The 18,277-nt window shown below is 34.8% G+C and overlaps 2 protein-coding genes across 3 annotated transcripts in view; one reads left to right on the top strand and one right to left on the bottom strand.

Annotated features, from left to right (window-relative positions):
• tctn1 (tectonic family member 1) overlaps positions 1-18,277 on the bottom strand; it is an 845,382-nt gene that overhangs the window by 387,631 nt on the left and 439,474 nt on the right. The gene's annotated exons all lie outside the window — the stretch shown is intronic.
• Positions 1-18,277, top strand: part of itga1 (integrin, alpha 1) — a 114,146-nt gene that overhangs the window by 41,973 nt on the left and 53,896 nt on the right. The window contains exons 3-7 of one of the 2 annotated variants that reach the window (XM_087270092.1): positions 4,381-7,749; positions 9,415-9,506; positions 14,514-14,628; positions 16,405-16,526; positions 17,481-17,629. In XM_087270092.1, the coding sequence (XP_087126218.1) occupies positions 9,456-9,506; positions 14,514-14,628; positions 16,405-16,526; positions 17,481-17,629 (437 nt within the window). In that variant the 5' untranslated portion in view covers positions 4,381-7,749; positions 9,415-9,455. The remainder of the gene's footprint in view (positions 1-4,380; positions 7,750-9,414; positions 9,507-14,513; positions 14,629-16,404; positions 16,527-17,480; positions 17,630-18,277) is intronic. The other variant, XM_087270091.1, reaches the window with a different exon arrangement.

Consider the following 18,277-nt stretch of genomic DNA (forward strand, 5'->3'; position numbering starts at 1 on the left):
CTGGAATATTTTCTGTCTGTTCATATGTTTTTGGACCAAAAAAAGTTCTGGATCTTTAAATGATACAGATTGAAACTTCAGGTTCTCCTGTTTAAAATAATATATGACACTTGAGTCTGACTGCTAAAATAAAAATAAAACTGCTTTTAAAAAAAAATTAATAATATAGGCCCATTAGGTGCCCACAAAATACCTCTAGGTCTTTAAGGGTTAAATATTTATATGAATTAGGAATAATTCTTTAAAAATTATAATCTTGGAAATATAGACTTACACTTCAAATTTGCACATTCCATTCTTCCAAAATGAGTAGTTTAGGAGAATGTTCTTGTTTTCTTTGATTTTTCATTTAATAAATAAGCAATTCCAGCGTTATGGATGTGACATTTGAAGTAAAAACTCAAAATATGAATTCATAGAGAAAGTATATGTTAACGTTATATTGAAACATCTCTTTATATTTTTCAAAACTACCTTCTACAGATTATGGGATCAGCAAAATATCAATCTTTGAACATATTTTATATTTTAAATGAGGAAAATAAATGAGTTTACAATATACAACAGACTTTTTAGGAATTCTGTGAATTAAACTGCACAACCCAAAATAAATAATACTAATCTAAATGATAAGAGTCGGCTCACTATAAAATAAACATCGTAGATTTTATTTAACATGAAATTTTTGCATTTATGAGGGAAAAGCTTCATTATGAATGTGACACCTCTGCATTATGGATGTGACCGATGTGAAATTGCCACTTGTGTGACTTTGGTAAATCAAATATAAGTTTGAAAACACAGACAGAGACAGCTTTGAGATTTTTTAAAGTACTGTAAAACACAAAAAATATCGAAATGGTTTCTCTATTTTGGTGAAAACTTTGGTGATTTTCTTTTCATGGCTAGGTTGACATTTTATTGGAATTGCTCAAATGTGAATGTGAATATCTATTGAGCTCATAAAATGACTTGAGAAACAAAAAAAAAATATCCTAGAAGTGATCTGTGACACATGACATTTTGGTATGAACCGATATGCAAATTCAGGCATATACTGATTATCGATAACTTAATATTTAGAAGCTAATTAAATCTTGATACCATGGTATATAATATGTAAACAAAAGCAATGGACAGCTGATTTTATTTCAAAACCAGCAAACTGCTAACAGACATCTAGATCTTTATTTTCCTCAAATCATTTATTCTAATTCCAGCTCTGCAGATTAAAATAAAATCAATATAGTTCAAAATGTGTTTGTTTGAGGCAATATAAATGTACACGTCAAGATTTTGCCAAGTTTTGTTAAAAAATGTATTCCCATTCCTACCTCTAAACCCGACTCTAACTGTAAATTATTCTCAAAATCAGAAGGCAATATTAGTCGGATAACAATCATGTAGAAGTGCATAAACCTAACCGTAAACCTAAGTTTTACATAAACTGTTAACGTATCCCTTAATTCTAATTGGCTGGCTGGAATGTTGTTCCAGGATCAACAGAGATGTTAATCCAGGAACATGTCCTACTTGGTAAAATCAGGCTGGTGTTACAAACGCGATTTGTCTAGCAATAAACTTTTAACCTCAACGAATGCATGTATACATTTATTTTTAAACAACCATGTCAGAAGATTTATCCCGTAGCCATACTCTGGAAAGACAATGCAAAGATTCATCAGACTTAAACTGTGAAAGAAGGCGCATGATTTGACCACCAGTTGACCTGAACTTTATTGAAAGTAGTTGTGTTGAAGCAGACAGCGGGTGCCTCAGGGTCAGAGAGCGGAGCGGCTCCCTTTATCAATACAAGATCTGACCAAAAATGAAAGAACTCTTGAAAGAAGTCATCTTTGTGACACTGCAAAAAATGACATGATAAAAAGATGCCATAGTTAAAGCTAAAGATGATCCTGTAGATGGACACTATTTGACCCTTGGGAGATCAACTCTTTAAATTCTACTCCAGCACTTCTAATAGATGTTCAGCGGAGATCAGGTCAATTGGTGGTCAATTCATGTATGAAAATGAAGGCTTTTGCCATTTGAATGCAACGAATCTTTGGCATTGTCTTCCTATATACTCATAGGATACCAGCCGTTTATTTATTGGTTATTCAAGAAATAAAAAGTTTTAGATTTTAAAGAATTGTCGCCAAACTAGAAACATGTTAATCACATTGTAGTGAAGATTTGGCCATAGGCTGCATCCCAATTCACCTATGTATACATCATAAAAATATGTACTGTTTTTTGATGAAAAAAGTACATACTTCTGTGTTAATAGATCCTCATTATCCTGTTGCATATGGTAAATCATTTTGTCATCTTCATCTCTTTCATATTTAAAGGATAGATCAACCAAAAATGAAAATTCTGTCATCACTAATCCAACACAGGCTCATTCTGAAAACGTAGCCCCGAGGACGTTTCTGGAGAGCGCAAATTACGTAGCATGAGATCCGTATATCTGTATTTAATTTTTTAAGCAATCGCTATGGGGCGGTATGATGCCATTCCTTTTGGTGGTTACCGACTGACTGCTTACCTCTCTGTGGAGGGCTTTCCCGCCGCAACCAGTTTGTCCAGTTAGCTCGTCGTGTACATTGTCGGACTTGAGACATAGAGAGGAGTTGACCACGACGACGACCGGGTTCGAGTCCGGGGAAGAGCGGGTCCAGAAACCAGGTAAGACAAAAACAGAATCCAAAAAAATAAAACGAACGAGTGAACAACAGAGTGAGAATGTGGTGAAATTCGAAAACGTGGTAAAGGTCAGACAGGGAGTTTTCTTTTTCTGGACAGCTTTTGTAAACGGTCGGCCGGATTCGCAAAAACAAAAACTGAAAAAATACGTACCTCTCGGGACGTCTTTCCACGTCTCCAGAAACGTCTAAGGGACAACGTTTTCAGAATTAGCCTGGGTTGCATTAACCACCCTTTTCTTGTTTCAAACATTTATGAGTTCCTTTATCCTGCTGAACACAATAGAAGATACTTTGAAGAGAGATGGAAACCTGTAAGCATTGACTTCCATAATATTTGTTTCTCCTACAATGGAAGTCAATCGTTACATGTTTTTCCACTTTCTTCAAATACCTTCTCTTTTGAAGAAAGAAACTCATAAATGTTTGGAACAACTTGAAGGTGAGTAAATAGTGAGACGTTTTTCATTTTTGTGTGAACTACCCCTTTAATTTCCTGCCATATTGGAGATGCAGCAGCACATTAATCCATCATTTGTGGGTCTGTCATCAAATCTCCTCGGGTGTTTTCATAATTACGAATTCAGAAGTTAATTTATACTGAAAAATAAATATAACATAAAATATACTGCATATTTAACATTAGGTTGGATATTAATCAACAAAAATCTTTACCAAAGCCTCTTTTTAACTGTTTGGTCCCACATGTCCGCCATGTTTGTAGTTTGTCAACCCATTTTGAGCGTGTTTGTAGTTGTAACCAAGTGCACATACAATTTGCAATGTATTGTGAAAAATATTAGCATTTCTGCTTCCAGAAATAGGCGACCATAAGGATAACTTACTGAAATACTCTTTTCAAACTATGTTTTGGGACATTTTAATTATATTTTCGAATTAGGAATGTTAGTTTGCAAATAGCAACGCAGCACTTAAATCTTAATTATTTGCTTACTTTCAAATGAACCATTTATCTTAAATCATCGATTTATAATTTTTTTTATTTACTTTGGCTTAATTCATATACACTATAATTTGGTCTTCACCATTAACACAACTATAAAAATCTGGATAAATTTTAGTTTTTGTGAAATATTCCTAAAATACATAGTTGCTGGTGTTTCCAGTTGTAACCAGGGAGGAGTGCATGCTCTCCTGCTTGTATCCACTGCTGTGTCAAGGCCCATTTGTGTGCAGGAATGTTAATGACTCCACTTGTTTACATGCGTACACAAGGATATGTCTACTTTTAGCACTGTTGTCAAAAATCCGGCGAACACAGCCAATGTTTTTAACTCAACTAAGTGCACTCAGATGTACCACAGCACATAATGAAACACAAACAACCTTACGTTATCGCACTTAAAGCACATAAATAACCCTTAGAGTTCAAGGCCAAAACATCATATATCCGTCAGAATCCTATTCAAACTCACTGTGATGTGAAACTCTTGACATTTCGCATATGTTCCATTTTACTGTAATATTTTCAACAAAAAAACCCATGTGCATATTTATGTAATGCTTTTCTTTCCCACTGGAAAACTGTTGAATCAATCAGCTGCACTTTGGCTCATCGTGCATCCACTTTCTCACAAATCTCAAGGGTTTTTTTTTTTGTGGTCAGGGAAAAAATGACCCCATTCTGTATTTCCTGCTTTTTTTTCTGAAGGGTTCTGATTGGCTCTCCTTTGACCGGACAGCCAGCTAAACGGACTGGAGATGTCTACAGGTGCCGGGTTGGATCAAACAGTGACAGTAAATGTGAAAAATTCCTCTTGTCAGGTAAGAGATATACAGTTTTTATGCTTAGTTTAACTGTGTATCCTTCTGTGTCTACTGTAGAGGAAGGGGTAAAAGACATTACCTCAGTTTGCCTAAAAATGTTCCTATTTCCTAAACAAACTCTTTGACCGTCTCAAGGTTGCTTACAGATTTCAGATGGGAAGTATTTTATGCAATACCATGGTACTTCAGTACATGAGTGTTTAAAATGGAGCACAAAATCCTGCAGAAATGAGAATAAGATGCTCAGATCATCTTTCTGCTTCTTCAATTTCCAAAATAGTCCCTTCAGGGAAAGGAAATGGTACTCGCTTCCTCAGCGCATTTGCAGAATTAAACATAAGTAAACATAAAAAAAGTTTATTTTCTTAATGTCTCTTGTTTTGCTGGACATTATTAATCAAATATTTTTAAGGGCGGTATAGTGGCTCAATGGTTGCACTGTCACCTCACAGCAAGAAGGTCGCTGGTTCGAGTCCTGGCTGGGCAAGTTGGCGTTTATGTGTGGAGTGCATGTTCTCCCTGTGTTCTTGTGGGTTTTTGGGTTCGTTGTGGGTGCTCTGGGTTCTCCCACAGTCAAAAGACATAGAGAATAGGTGAATTGGATGAACTAAATTGGCTGTATCAGTGTGTGTGAATGAGGGTGTGTATGTGGGGTTCCCCATAATTTAACATTTATTTTGGTCACTGTTGCTGTTTATTAGCATGTTTTAATTAATATACACATTCATATATTATGTAAATGAAATACATAAGCAATTTTTTAAAAAAAAATAGCATTTTTGGTAAAGGGACGTACAGTAACTTACATGACAGACCTTATTAATAAAACTTCACGTTCATTTCATTTTCAATTGTTCAATATTAGTGGCACAAACACTTGAATTTGTTTCAAATTAATGAGAAGATGCAGATCAGATAATGTGTATGGTTTTAGCTGAACTACACTACCTGACAAATTCTTCAGCAGGATAGGGCTCCTTCTCAAACTTCAGCCTCCACATCAAAGTTTCTGAAAGCAAAGAAGGTCAAGGTGCTCTAGGATTGGCCAGCCCAGTCACCAGATATGAACAATATTGAGCATATCTGGGGTACGGTGAAGGAGGAGGCTTTCTTTGGCACTGCAGATGGCTTTATTAATAAGTTATTTGAGTCATTGCAGAGATGTATGGATGCAGTCCTCCAAGCTCATTGGAGTCAAACACAATATTAATTCTTTTTCCACTGCAGCATGACTTTATATTCTATACTGTACATTATTTCTGTTAGGTGACAAGGCTTTTGTCTAAGCAAAGTCAGACCTTACTGTCCTAATTAAATAATTAAAAATCAAGGCATGATCATATTGTATTAAAAAAAAGCATAATCTAGAGGCCTTTGCCTTTCATATAAGCCAATTCTGAGACCAAATAATCAACTAAAAGTCAAGTTATTATTTGTTGTTCCTAAAACTTGGATAGGCGATAAGACTTTTGCAGGTAATGTATATTACTGTTGAAAGTTATTACTGCTAAAAAGCAATAATTCTTCAGGTTCAGGTGGTCCGGCATGCAAAAATCATGATTTTCATCCTGATTTACAGTAATTTGTTATGAGGTTTGTTGTTCAAATTATGTGTATTAATTAAGCAATTTTAATTACTTTGTGAGATGAACACTAAAGCTAACAATCCAATTGCAAACTTGATTAAGGTCTTGAAAACACTGATTTAAATAGCAAATTAAAGTGTTTACTATTAGTCAATTAGTAAGAAAAAAAAAAAAACATTAAAACCCCAAACTACTGAACCATACCATATCACATCACATCACATCATCACATAAAAAACTGACTGTGAGTACAATGTTTTGTTGACAGATTAGATAAAAGTACCTTTGTCCTTTTGAACAGATTAAGGTATTACTATTAACCCAAGCCAGAAGTGCATACCCCATATTTAGACGCTCACTTTGAGGAATGGAAGTGAAATTCTGTCCTTCTAATTCAGGAACTAGTGATAATTTAATTTAGGAAGCCTGTATATACAACTATGCAAGTGGTAATGACCTGATTCTTAACACCACCTGTTTTTAGTCAAAGAAAACATTGTAGCTGAAACATCTGTGTAGTTTCCCTTTTCTAGAGGTGTTCTTCTATGAGTAGATTTTGGCCTGAGAGCTCATCCCAACACTGGCCAAGAGACTTTGACCTTCACTTATTATATTTGCATTCGTTTGTTCAGCAGATGCTTTTATCTGGAGCTTTTTACAAATGAGGAAGGATGCAATTCAAGGGATTCAATTCAAGAGTAAAAATATCAGGCTGTTATAGAGACTATGACTTTTTTGGGGGTTAAAATGAACATAATTATATGCTTTGCTTTGACAACAGTTTTTGTCCACATTGTAAATACACTCGTGCCACTGTCATAACTGAATCGGGTTTTCCTCCATGGTGGAGCTCCATTTAGTGGTATTGTACATCTTCATTTTTTTCCTCATGTGTGACCTTGATCGGGTTTCAGTAGCATTGCCTCATCCATTATAATATGACTTTATAAATCAGCTCAAGATGTCAAACATGTTTTAATATCCTTTGACTGAATGAAATCACAGTCAAAAGCAAAGACCAGCATAACACCTGTAATTTTCTATGAAATCCTATGGCCTTGGCTTTTGGCAACTAGTGTAAATGCTGAATCATAAACTGGAGATTCACTGTAACCAATTGAATCACCAAACCATTAACCGGAGACTCACTGTGACTGAATCCTTTTGAAACATCGAATCATTAATTGCAGACTAATATCTCTGAATCATTTGAATCAGTGAATTGGTAACTAGAGACTTGCTGTGACCAGATCCTTTAAATCAGTGAATTGTTAACTGGAGACTCACTTTGACCAAACCATTTGAATGAATGAATAAATGAATGAATGAATGAATGAATAAATAAATGAATGAATGAATGAATGAATGAATGAATGAATGAATAAATTTAGTGTATTTACTAACACTTACAGTCTATAAAACAGTATATTTACTGCATATAAATATGAGATGGGACTTAATATTATCATTATCATCAATTTTAACTAAGAAAGCAAATATGATTCATGTTTGTTTAAATATTCACTAAAAGCTCAAGTTTTTATTGGCTATATGGTGTCTGTTTGTTTGTAAAACTCATTGCCTGTAGGAATAATCCTGTTTCTGTGTTGTGTTTGCATGTTCATTTCTGCCGAGTGTCTGACTCTCAGAAGAGGCCTAGACAGGAGGTGACCCAAAAACATTTTAATACAGTATCTAATCTACGCATAATTACATAATCCTTCATCAGATAACTCAGTGTTGCATGCCGTTTTTTATTACTTCTACCTTAATATGAGTCGCTTGCAAAAGGAATTCTGATGTCAAGACAGATAGAGCTAAAACAACAGTCTTTTCACTTTCTTTAATTAAACATTTTTAACATGTTAATCTAACATAGGGCCTTTACATGAGACTAGTTACAATTGAAAAACAAACACTTTCTACAGTATGCAGTTTGTTTTGTTTTTTAGGGCATACATTTTTTTACTTTTAAAATAAACTCAGAGTAAACAACAAAAACATGATTTTGTGAAAGCGAAAATATATGAGTTCTGTAAGAAAAGTGTTATATCCACACAAAATAAATTTTGAAGAATGTTGGAAATTAGTGGACACTGACTTCCATAGTATTTGTTTCAACCCAGTCTCATTCTGAAAACGTACCCCTATATAAATTTCTGGAGAGCTCCAAATACATCCCATCAGCTATGTTTTTTTCAGTTTGTTTTCGTGAATCCACCAGAGGCCGCTGTCGACTGACTGACTGACTGATCAACTTACACCCCTTTCACCTTCCCTAAGCTCAACTGATAGTGTTTTCAAAAGCAATTTGTGTCTCAAATTTCTCTTGCAAGTGCCATTCATGGTTGCTGTTTTCATGTAAATCAGTCCAACTGTTTTTAAAAGCAATCGAGAAAAAATCCAGATTTATTTACTTGTTTATTTGACTTTTTGTGTGTGTTCCTTGTGCTAAATGTCCCCACAAGTATAGTAATAGCAGTCATTTTTGACATTGTGGAGACATTTTTATCATCACCTTGAAGAAAACGGCTCATAAACCACACAGAAGGAAGTATTTTGAAAATGTAAAAATGTGAATTGTTTCCAGTAAGGGTTGGTTTTAGGAGTATAAAGATAAAATATACAGCATAAAAAAATCACAACATAAACTCGTTCTGAAAACATAGCCCTATATACAGTTCTGGAGATCGTAAATTATGTTGCCAGAGCTACATGGCTTCACTGCATCTTTAAAACAAACGCTATGTTGCTTACCAGCTGACCGATTACCTCCGTATGGACGGCTTCTGTGCCTTTTAAAATGCTATTTGTTAGGTTTAGGGGAGGGGAGGGGGGGGGGGGGCATCGGTCGATTGGTCAGTCAGTCGAGAGCGGCCTCTGGTGGATTTATGTGAGAACAGCAGGCATGAATGGCACTCGCGAGAGAAATTTGAGATCTGAAAAAAACGTAGCTCCTGGGACGTATTTTGCTCTCACCAGAAATCTATATAGAGGTACATAATCAGAATGAGCCTGGGTTGAAAATTTTATTATTTTCTGGGAAGTCCCCATGAAGTTGCATGAAGTATGTGTGTTTTTGTTTGCATGGTTTTGTGTCTGTGTGTGTAGCAGAACAGACAAAATACACAGCAATAATATGTTTTTTCACTATAAAATCCTCGCATAAGGGATCCCAGCAGTGCCTTTTGTTTTATCCAAGGCAAACAGAAGGCCAAGGTCAAGGGTCTGTGTGTATAAAAAGCATTCAGGAAAATTCAGGGGAGATTTGTTTAGATATTCTTTTCATAGGATTTTCACTGTGCGTGCACATTTGTCTATTTGTCTTGCAGAAAACACAACAATCCCGAACATAAACGAAGTCAAGGAAAACATGACTATGGGGACGACGCTGGTGGTGAACCCAGACGGCAATGGCTTTTTGGTAGGGAACATCTGCGGATGGGTTATTCTACTGTTTCTTCAGCCACTGTTAAATAATAGTGTCTGATCAGACTTTTGAAGTCATTAAATAATAAAATAAACAATAAGTGGAAGAAAATGGATGGATGGATAAAACAAAGCTTCATGGAAATACTCAGATTTCCAGTTTATGTTTATACTTACAGGACAGCCTCGATATGTTGCCACTAGGTCTGCGTCTGGTTTTTTTTTATGATTGAACATATTATCAGAAACATGTCTTTGCAATTTGTGTATCACTGATTTTCCAGTCAAACAACTGAAAAGAAATGTAAAATTTAGACCCAAACCTAGTGGGATGAAACTGAAAATGGAAAAAACAATGAAAAATTAGGAATTCAGGTAGGATCTTCCAGTTTGATCCCATTAGAATAGGATCCAGATTATAATAAAAATTCCAGCAGCATGCTTTTAAGATTTGTTGACAGTGTATAAAAAAAGCATAATCCGATTTTATAAAGATGTAATAGATTAGTTTTTTCCGCAAATTTTGTATAAGGGAAAGTATATTTTGGTACGTTTTATCACCTTTTCTATTTGACTAGTTTATTTGACTGGTCCTACAAGTACAAATATTCAATGCAATCAGTTTAATAGAAGGTAATGAAAACAGTATGGCATTCAGCAAGTCACACCAAAACATTCCCATGTATTTTTAAGCTTTTTTGACAGATTGTTTCCAACGGTTCCCATATGCAGCTTCAATTTCCCATATGCTGCAATGACTGTGAATGACTGAAACGGAAATAGTTTCACATAAACATTACAAATTAAATAATTAGCTGTGGGAGGTAAAGCTTTTTCATTAAAACCAGTCACTTAACAAGACTGTGTGCCTGTATGTGGGTCAAAGACGAGATGGCCCAAAGTCTTTGACTTCAGTTGGAGAAAGCATTCCATCACATTGTTGGAGTTCTCAGGAAAAGCACTGACACTATGCCAGAGAGATTTGCTGGTAATTTCCACATAATGTGCACATTATACTAAATATAAAAGTATAATTTAAAATTGATCATTTATAGCATCTGATATTTTCTGTGCTCAGAGCAACCATCTGCATGTTTCATCAGCATTATGACATGAAATCATGTTTTGGAGGCAATTACACAGTAAAACCCAAAAAGTTAATGTAACTCAAAACCATTTGAGTTAAAAAAAAATCTATTTGAGAGTACTGTGAACTTACTTCAATTAAGTTAAGGTAATGAGGTATTTAATTAACTCATTACTTTCAACACTGAGTTCAAAACTCTTTTCAAATGAGAGGAATTAACTTTCTGTACATTTTGAGTTAACTACACTCATTTCATTTGATAAAGTTGACTGTTGGGTTTTACAGTGTACACTGTAAAAATTGATTAGTTACTTAAAGCGAGTAAGCCAATTGCCTTAATAGCAAACAAGCTGACTTTACAAAAAAAATGTAAGTAAATCGATTGTAACTTGGAGCTTAAATTTTAAATTGTACTTACTTTTTTTAAAATAAAAGTAAACTAATCACTTATTTTCCAATACACCTGTATTATATTTGTTTATTTTCCCCCAGCTTTTCTTTATCTAGAAAAATGGCATCCAGAAAAATAAATCTGCTCTTCCAGAACCCAGTGTGTCCTCTTACTTCAATGCAGGCTATAATTGTTTATTTTATAGACTTAATGAAGCACTATATATGCAATATCGTAAAAATTACAGTAATTATTTGAAAACAGATGTGCTAAATAGTCTGACGCTGTTAAAAGGAATTAGTTGACTTTAAAATTAGAAATTATAATTTGCATATTTATAGAACATTAGGTCAACTGTTTTTGGGTTTACTCACGTGATTTTTGTAAAATCAACTTGTTGCTTTTAAGCCTGGTGTTCTAATATTTTGGCCATCAACATAGCCTACAAATTTAACCACAAATGCCAAAATATGTGTGAAATAATGTTCTGTGTCATTCAGCCTAACAAACATTCTATAAACATAAAATATTTTGGTAACACTTTAGTTTAGCTCACAATTAGCAGCATTAGCAAACCATTAACTAATACTCAGAGCTTAATAAATTACCAAATAGCTGTTTATTATTAGTTAATAAGTTAGAAGTTGGGTTTAGGTTTAGGCTAGGGTTAGGGATGCTGAATAAGATCATACTTTATAACCAGTAATGAAAAGTGAATAACTTAATAACAAGAAGGTAAGAAGCCAGTAGTTAATAGTGTGAATTGTGGCCTAAACTAAAATGTTACCAAAGTGGTTACACTTTACAATAACAGTACATGAATAATGATGTGTTAAGCATTACTTTATTATTAACTAATGATGAGTTAATGTATGCGCTAATCATGAACTAACTTTTACTACAACATGAGTCACATGAGTTTATGTGTGAATAACAGCTACCTTAAAAGGCCATGAAACCCTCCCTGTCTTAGCATGGTGTTTTCAGACCTCTAGTTTGAAAAAAGGTCATGAAAGTGGAGTGAGTCCAGCTTTGTTTAGGTGGGAGTGTCAAGTGGCGAAAGAGGGAATGGTTTGCATGAAAAGGGGAGTTTCATTAAGTGAACTACAGCTGATTTTCGCACCAGCAATACAGACACAGATGCAGAGATAGACAGTGACTACATTTCCATGGACATCAGTAATAAAATGAAGTATTTGCCTTAATGTGAATAAGACAATAATATGATTGAAGTGTTTACATCAGTTGCGTTTTGAATGTTCCTTTCATGATCTTGTTTTACATGTTATTGCCAACACATTTAGTGGCTAATTCGTATGAATTCGTACGATCTAATTCGTACAATTTAGTGCGATTTGCTCATCCCCCAATGACGGTTGGGTTTAGGGGTGGGGTCAGGTGCCACGCCTCCTTTTTAAAATCGTACCATTTCGTACGACTGAACTCGTACGAATTCGTACGAATTAGCCACTAAACTGGCAAAACGTAAAATACGTTGTCTCGTGAGATCAGGCTGATTATTGCACATAATTTGACATTATCACTATCCACATTTCCTCTGGAGTTTCATGTAATTCCAGGTGTTTCATTCTTAATTTTTTGACTTTAACTGCAGTTTGGCACTTTCACTCTTATTCAGGAACATTTAATGCATGCCCCATGACAAACAAGATATTGGATGTGAGTAACTGCTGGAAAAGTGTTGCTTTAATGAAATTTTGACACCGCACAGTGAATGGGAGAAAAAATTCTTGGTAGAAACACAGCCGAAAGTGTACAGACTGTCCTGTCACAAAATGTAGCAAAAATCCTACACGATGGTAATAGTTTGGTTAAGATGTTTACATGTTTACATTCGGAGGGCAGCATTTACAGTGGATTTTTCAGCCCATAATATTGTAGAGATATTAACGTACTTTAATCATAGTAATCAAACGAAATCATTTTGACCAAGGTGTCTTTAAAAACTGAAAGAGTACTGCTGACGATACTAACTGACTTTGCCATCTGAATGAACATAAACAAAGCACATTGATCACACCATTTCCAAATCCGTAGAGACAGGACAATCAATACGAACTGGAGCCGCGTCTTTCTGAAAAAGGAAAGAAGTGGCAAATTCGGATTTCATCATTTCCAGATGCAAAAAGCTCTTGGGTAAAAAATGTTCCTTACAAACATATTTTTGTCGCATGTTAGCAGACCACTGTAATCCACACATGTGAGTCCAACTGCGCTCTCATAGTGGAGAAATGAAAACAAAACCTAAGTTGCGGCACCTTTATAAACACAACACTGACAACCAATGTCTTCAAACAATTCTTCTTCTTCCACTTTAAATAACTGTCTAATAAACCGGTAATTAACCGCACACAATAACCATATACGGTTGGCAACACAATGTGGAGTCTCTCTGAACTCTGTAACAGGTATCATGATAGCTTTCTTCGAAGCTATCATTCATATTAATGAAGTTGCACCTCATTCACAATAGAGCGTGCTGATTGGTTCGATCTTTAAGTCTTTCTCATGAATTAATGCTGAAAGCTCGAAAGACGTCACATTGTACTTGCCAGTACAGATATCCAGTCTCCATGCTGGAATTTACAAAAGGATCTCATGGCCAAGTCGCAGCTTCAAAATTTCCTTTTCGAACCGGATGAATGAATGAATTTGCTCGAAATAACGCAAAAACACTTCACTTTTATGTGAAGTAAATGTCTTAATAGTGTTTTTTTAGCAGTGTGGGCCTGTCAACATTGTTGGTACATTATTGTTTGTTAATTAATGTATTATGTATTACATTAGTTTATGCTTAATTTAACAATTACGAACTCGTGAGCTGTTAATGTATAATTATATCATGTCTACATGGAGGGGCACATCATCATTAACACATTCTTATTATAATTAATAACATGTACTTACAAGTTAATAAGGTAGTCTTTATTCACATATGAACTGTTGTGACTCGTTGTAGTTAAAGTTAGTTCATGATTAGTGCATGCCTTAACTCATTAATTCATAACAAAGTAATGTTTAGTTTACATGTTAACACATCATTATTCATGTATTGTTTTTGCAAAGTGTTACTAAAAAATGTTGCAATGAAATGAAGAATGAAACATACACAAATTTAGGAAAAGTCAGGGTTGGCTACCATAGTTATTATGGATAATAACAGAGTTATTAAATTACAAAATTATGAAAGCGAATAATGACTACCTCTGTAGTTCTAGTGATAAAATATCTTTCTGACAAATGAGAACACCTAGTGGTTAGCAAAATATAAAGATTTCAAATGACAATTAATTGGTATTTTATGGCTGAACTATAATCTTATGAAGTATTTTTACTGCATTTATGCCTGCCAAGATATTTAGCTATGTAAACTGAATGACACGTTTTCTGCAAATCAATATAAAACACGACAGTCATTACTTGTTCAGAAAAAAACTAATGTATAAATGCATTTAATGCTTGAATGCACAGTACAGTCTCTCTGTGTGTTTCCCTCTGGACAGGCGTGTGGCCCTCAGTATGGCTACATGTGTGGAAAGCAGCAGTACATCACTGGCATCTGCTCTAATGTCAGCTCCTCATTTAAAGTCCTCAACTCCATCGCTCCAACTGTACGAGGTATGACACACACACGTGTTGTGAGTGTACATTAGCGCATTCCAGCCGAGTAAACCACTGCCGGTCCCCTCCTGCCCTGCATGGCCATGTTAGGACAGTGTTTAGGAAAACTGACATCTACCAATGCAACATGGAGCCAGTGACTCAACATAAACACAGACACACACATTCATACTGTAGGAAATATAATAGCAGCAAGACACATCTGCTCATCTCTAGCAGAGGGGAGATTGTTGCTTCATTTCATTTGAATTCTGGTGAAAATCTAATTTAAAGGCTAAATGTGATTCTGAAGGGGAACTAGCTCTGTTGAGCATTTATGTGGTACATTTTTATGACAACAATGGGCTTAAAATGTAAATGATCTCCTCTCCAATTTTTAAATGTATTCATGTACAGACAGCGATGCTGTGATAACAAAAGAGTCATGTTAACAAGACGCTAATTCATGCTAGCAACAAGCTATTTCTTGCTTACAACATATTACATATACTAGAAACGTCAAAGCAACATGTTAATTTAGGTTAGCAATGTGATAATTCATGAGACCTTAAAGGAACATGTTTAGCATGCTAGCAACATCACAATCCATGTTAGCAGTGTAATAAAACACTCTAGCATCTTTAAAACCATAAGCGTGAACTGAACATAATGAGTTAAGTCTGTATTTAAAACATTGAATTATTAACATATGTAACCTATTACTTCACATTAACAAGCTAACTGATGGAATGTTTGTGCTAAACATGTTAATAACATGTGTAATGTGATATACGTTAACAACATGTAAGAAACAATTGATGCTAGCAATCATGTGCTTTCTTATGTTAGCAGAATGTCACAAATGCTGAAAACATGATCATTTATGTTAGCAATGTGTCAACTCAGGTTATAAACATTGCAGCTAATTCATCCTAGACATAATGTATTTAAGACAGAGTTATAGCATGTTGACATATTAGTTAATTCAGTGACATGCTAAACATTATTATTAGTAGCCCAAATGTTGAAAAATATTAAAAACAGCACAATGCACCCTAACAATAACAAAATGAAAACTGAATGCTAAAACATGCTAACAATGCTCTATATGCGATGTTAGCAATGTGTTAAAATCCTCTGTCAATAGCCTTAAACATATTAGCATTAGGCCACTTATTATTAACATGCTTAAACCTAGTTAGGCTACATACCAGCAACATGCTACGACATTCTTAGAATTGGAATAACGTGCTTACAAGAGCTTGCTCATGCAACTAGCATCCTAGAAAGCATATTAGCAACAGGCTAAAACAATATATAAACGATTTTTCCCTTTTCAGGCTTTCTCAAGCCAAAATTAATTGTCTACAAACTTCATGTAGATTTTAATTGAAATTATTGTCATGTAAACATTTCCTTAGCAATTTATATTTATGAAATATAAACACATGTACAAACAATATTTAGTCTTAAAGTTTCCATGATTTTAAAGCATATTCTCTCTCATATGCAAAACTGGAAAAATTGCATATGAATCAGAGTTAATCATTGTTTTCTGTCACAGCGAAGCCAGTGTCACCTCCAATTACATGGCTCAGTGTTTCATAACTGTTTTATGTAAGCATTCACAGTTCCACTGAGCTGTTAAATGTATTTCCTATGTAAATCTCGGAGTGGCTGCTGGCATTCAGACGCCTTTAAGGAATTGGAACCAAAGCAGTTTAATGTTTATTTCTCTTTCTCACTAGTATAATTATAATGAAGGTGCTCATTATGGCTGTTTGCTTGTTTCAGAGTGCAGTCAGGACATGGACATTGTCATAGTGCTGGATGGTTCTAACAGCATCTACCCCTGGGATCACATCACAGATTTTTTGGTCAAATTCCTCCAGAACATTGAAATCGGACCAGCCCGGGTGAGATGTTTGGGATTTTATAGAACAACCATGGAGATTTGTCTCAAAACACAGTAAAAATGACATGTGTTGAAAATAAAATAGAGTTAAATATGCACTTACTGCGTCATTAAATAGTTTGAGCAGGCTGATTTTATTTTCAAGGCATCTAAAATGGGTGGTTCACCAAAACACTAAAGGATTTTGTCATTGCTTACACATCATCACAATGTTTTTAAATCAGTTAAACTTTCACAGTTTTGATTAATTATTAAACATTAATTATTATTCATATTTTAAAATAATAATAATAATAATAATAATCATCATCATCATAATAATCATCATAATAATCATAATAATATAATTATTAATAGTTTGAAATAAAGAATACATACATTTTTATTTAGTTATTATTTACATCTTTTTATTTTTCTACTTTTTTGAATCTCTAATTATACATAAATTCAAAGAACAAATAATAATTTATTTTATTAAATTTAAATATTATAATTTATTAACATAATAAGCTATATTTTAAAAAAACTTGTGGTATTTTTATGTGATTCAGTGTGTATTCTACTTATATAAACTATATTAATAAAAAATTAAAGTGATTTGTTAAGTCAAAGCTGTGTGCAGTTAGTCGCACAGAAGTGGAACTGTCATCAGCTTAAACCAACATCATTACATGAGCATTACATAAAAACTTTCCATGGAGAAGCTACTGGGTGGTTAAATTCAACGGAAATAAAGGCTTTCTTAAGGGCACTGCTGGAAAATACAGCCCAGAGCATAGAGCCAGGGGGAGACCATATATTCCATGGTTAAATAAATGATCACAGAGGATTTTCTGAGGGAATGACATCACATTTGAGTCAGCACAGACACAGAGACATTTAGCAGAGTCTGGGACACAAACTGTCCATGTTTGGTAGTTATATGTGATTTGTATCTGGCTTTCTGCTTCCCTAGGTAGGCATTGTGTCGTATGGTGATGATGTGGGCCACGTTTTCAACCTCAGCCAGTTCAGCAACACTAAAGAACTTGTTGAGAATGCTGCCGAGATCCCTCAAAGGACTGGCCACAAAACCATGACAGCTCTCGGCATTGATACCGCAAGGTGCTGCACTTACAGTTCACTTACACAGGGTTCACAATATATACGAATTTAAGTATTTGTGTGAGTTAATTACATACAAAGTCCATGCAAACACACAAATAGAGGATAATTTCTACTGGGTGGAGTCAATCACATGAAATGTGTAACTTGTCTCTTATCAAGTCTTTCTCGCAAGTTTTAAAAATTGACCCAGGTAGGAAAAATCTAATGAATAAACTAGAGCATGTCACGCAATATGCATGTGTTCTCCCCAAATTTTAGCATTACAGGGTGTCTATAGTTAAAATTCGACTGAAAATTTTATTTTTAATGTGGTAGTTAAAAATGTAAAACATACAGCAACTTTTATAGTAAATAAAGTATTGCACTGTATATAAATAAGGCATACAATAACAGTTGTAGTGGTTACTGGATGACATGATCACAAGTAAAAGTGCAACTACAGGTTTTCACAATGAAGTCGGGCTCATAATATAGGAGTTTTTGCAACCCAAGCTCATTCTGGAAACGTAGCCCCGCGGACGTTTCTGGAGACCGCGATTTACGTGGCCGGAGGTACGTAAAGGCCGCGTTTGGTTTTTTTCGAGCGAACGCTGCGGGGCGGTGTGGCGCCGCTCCGCCCCTCCTCTTCGCGCTCGCCGGCCAACG

Source organism: Danio rerio, chromosome 10 (assembly GCF_052040795.2).
Source record: "Danio rerio strain M-AB ecotype USA chromosome 10, GRCz13ab, whole genome shotgun sequence".
Taxonomy (NCBI): domain Eukaryota; kingdom Metazoa; phylum Chordata; class Actinopteri; order Cypriniformes; family Danionidae; genus Danio; species Danio rerio.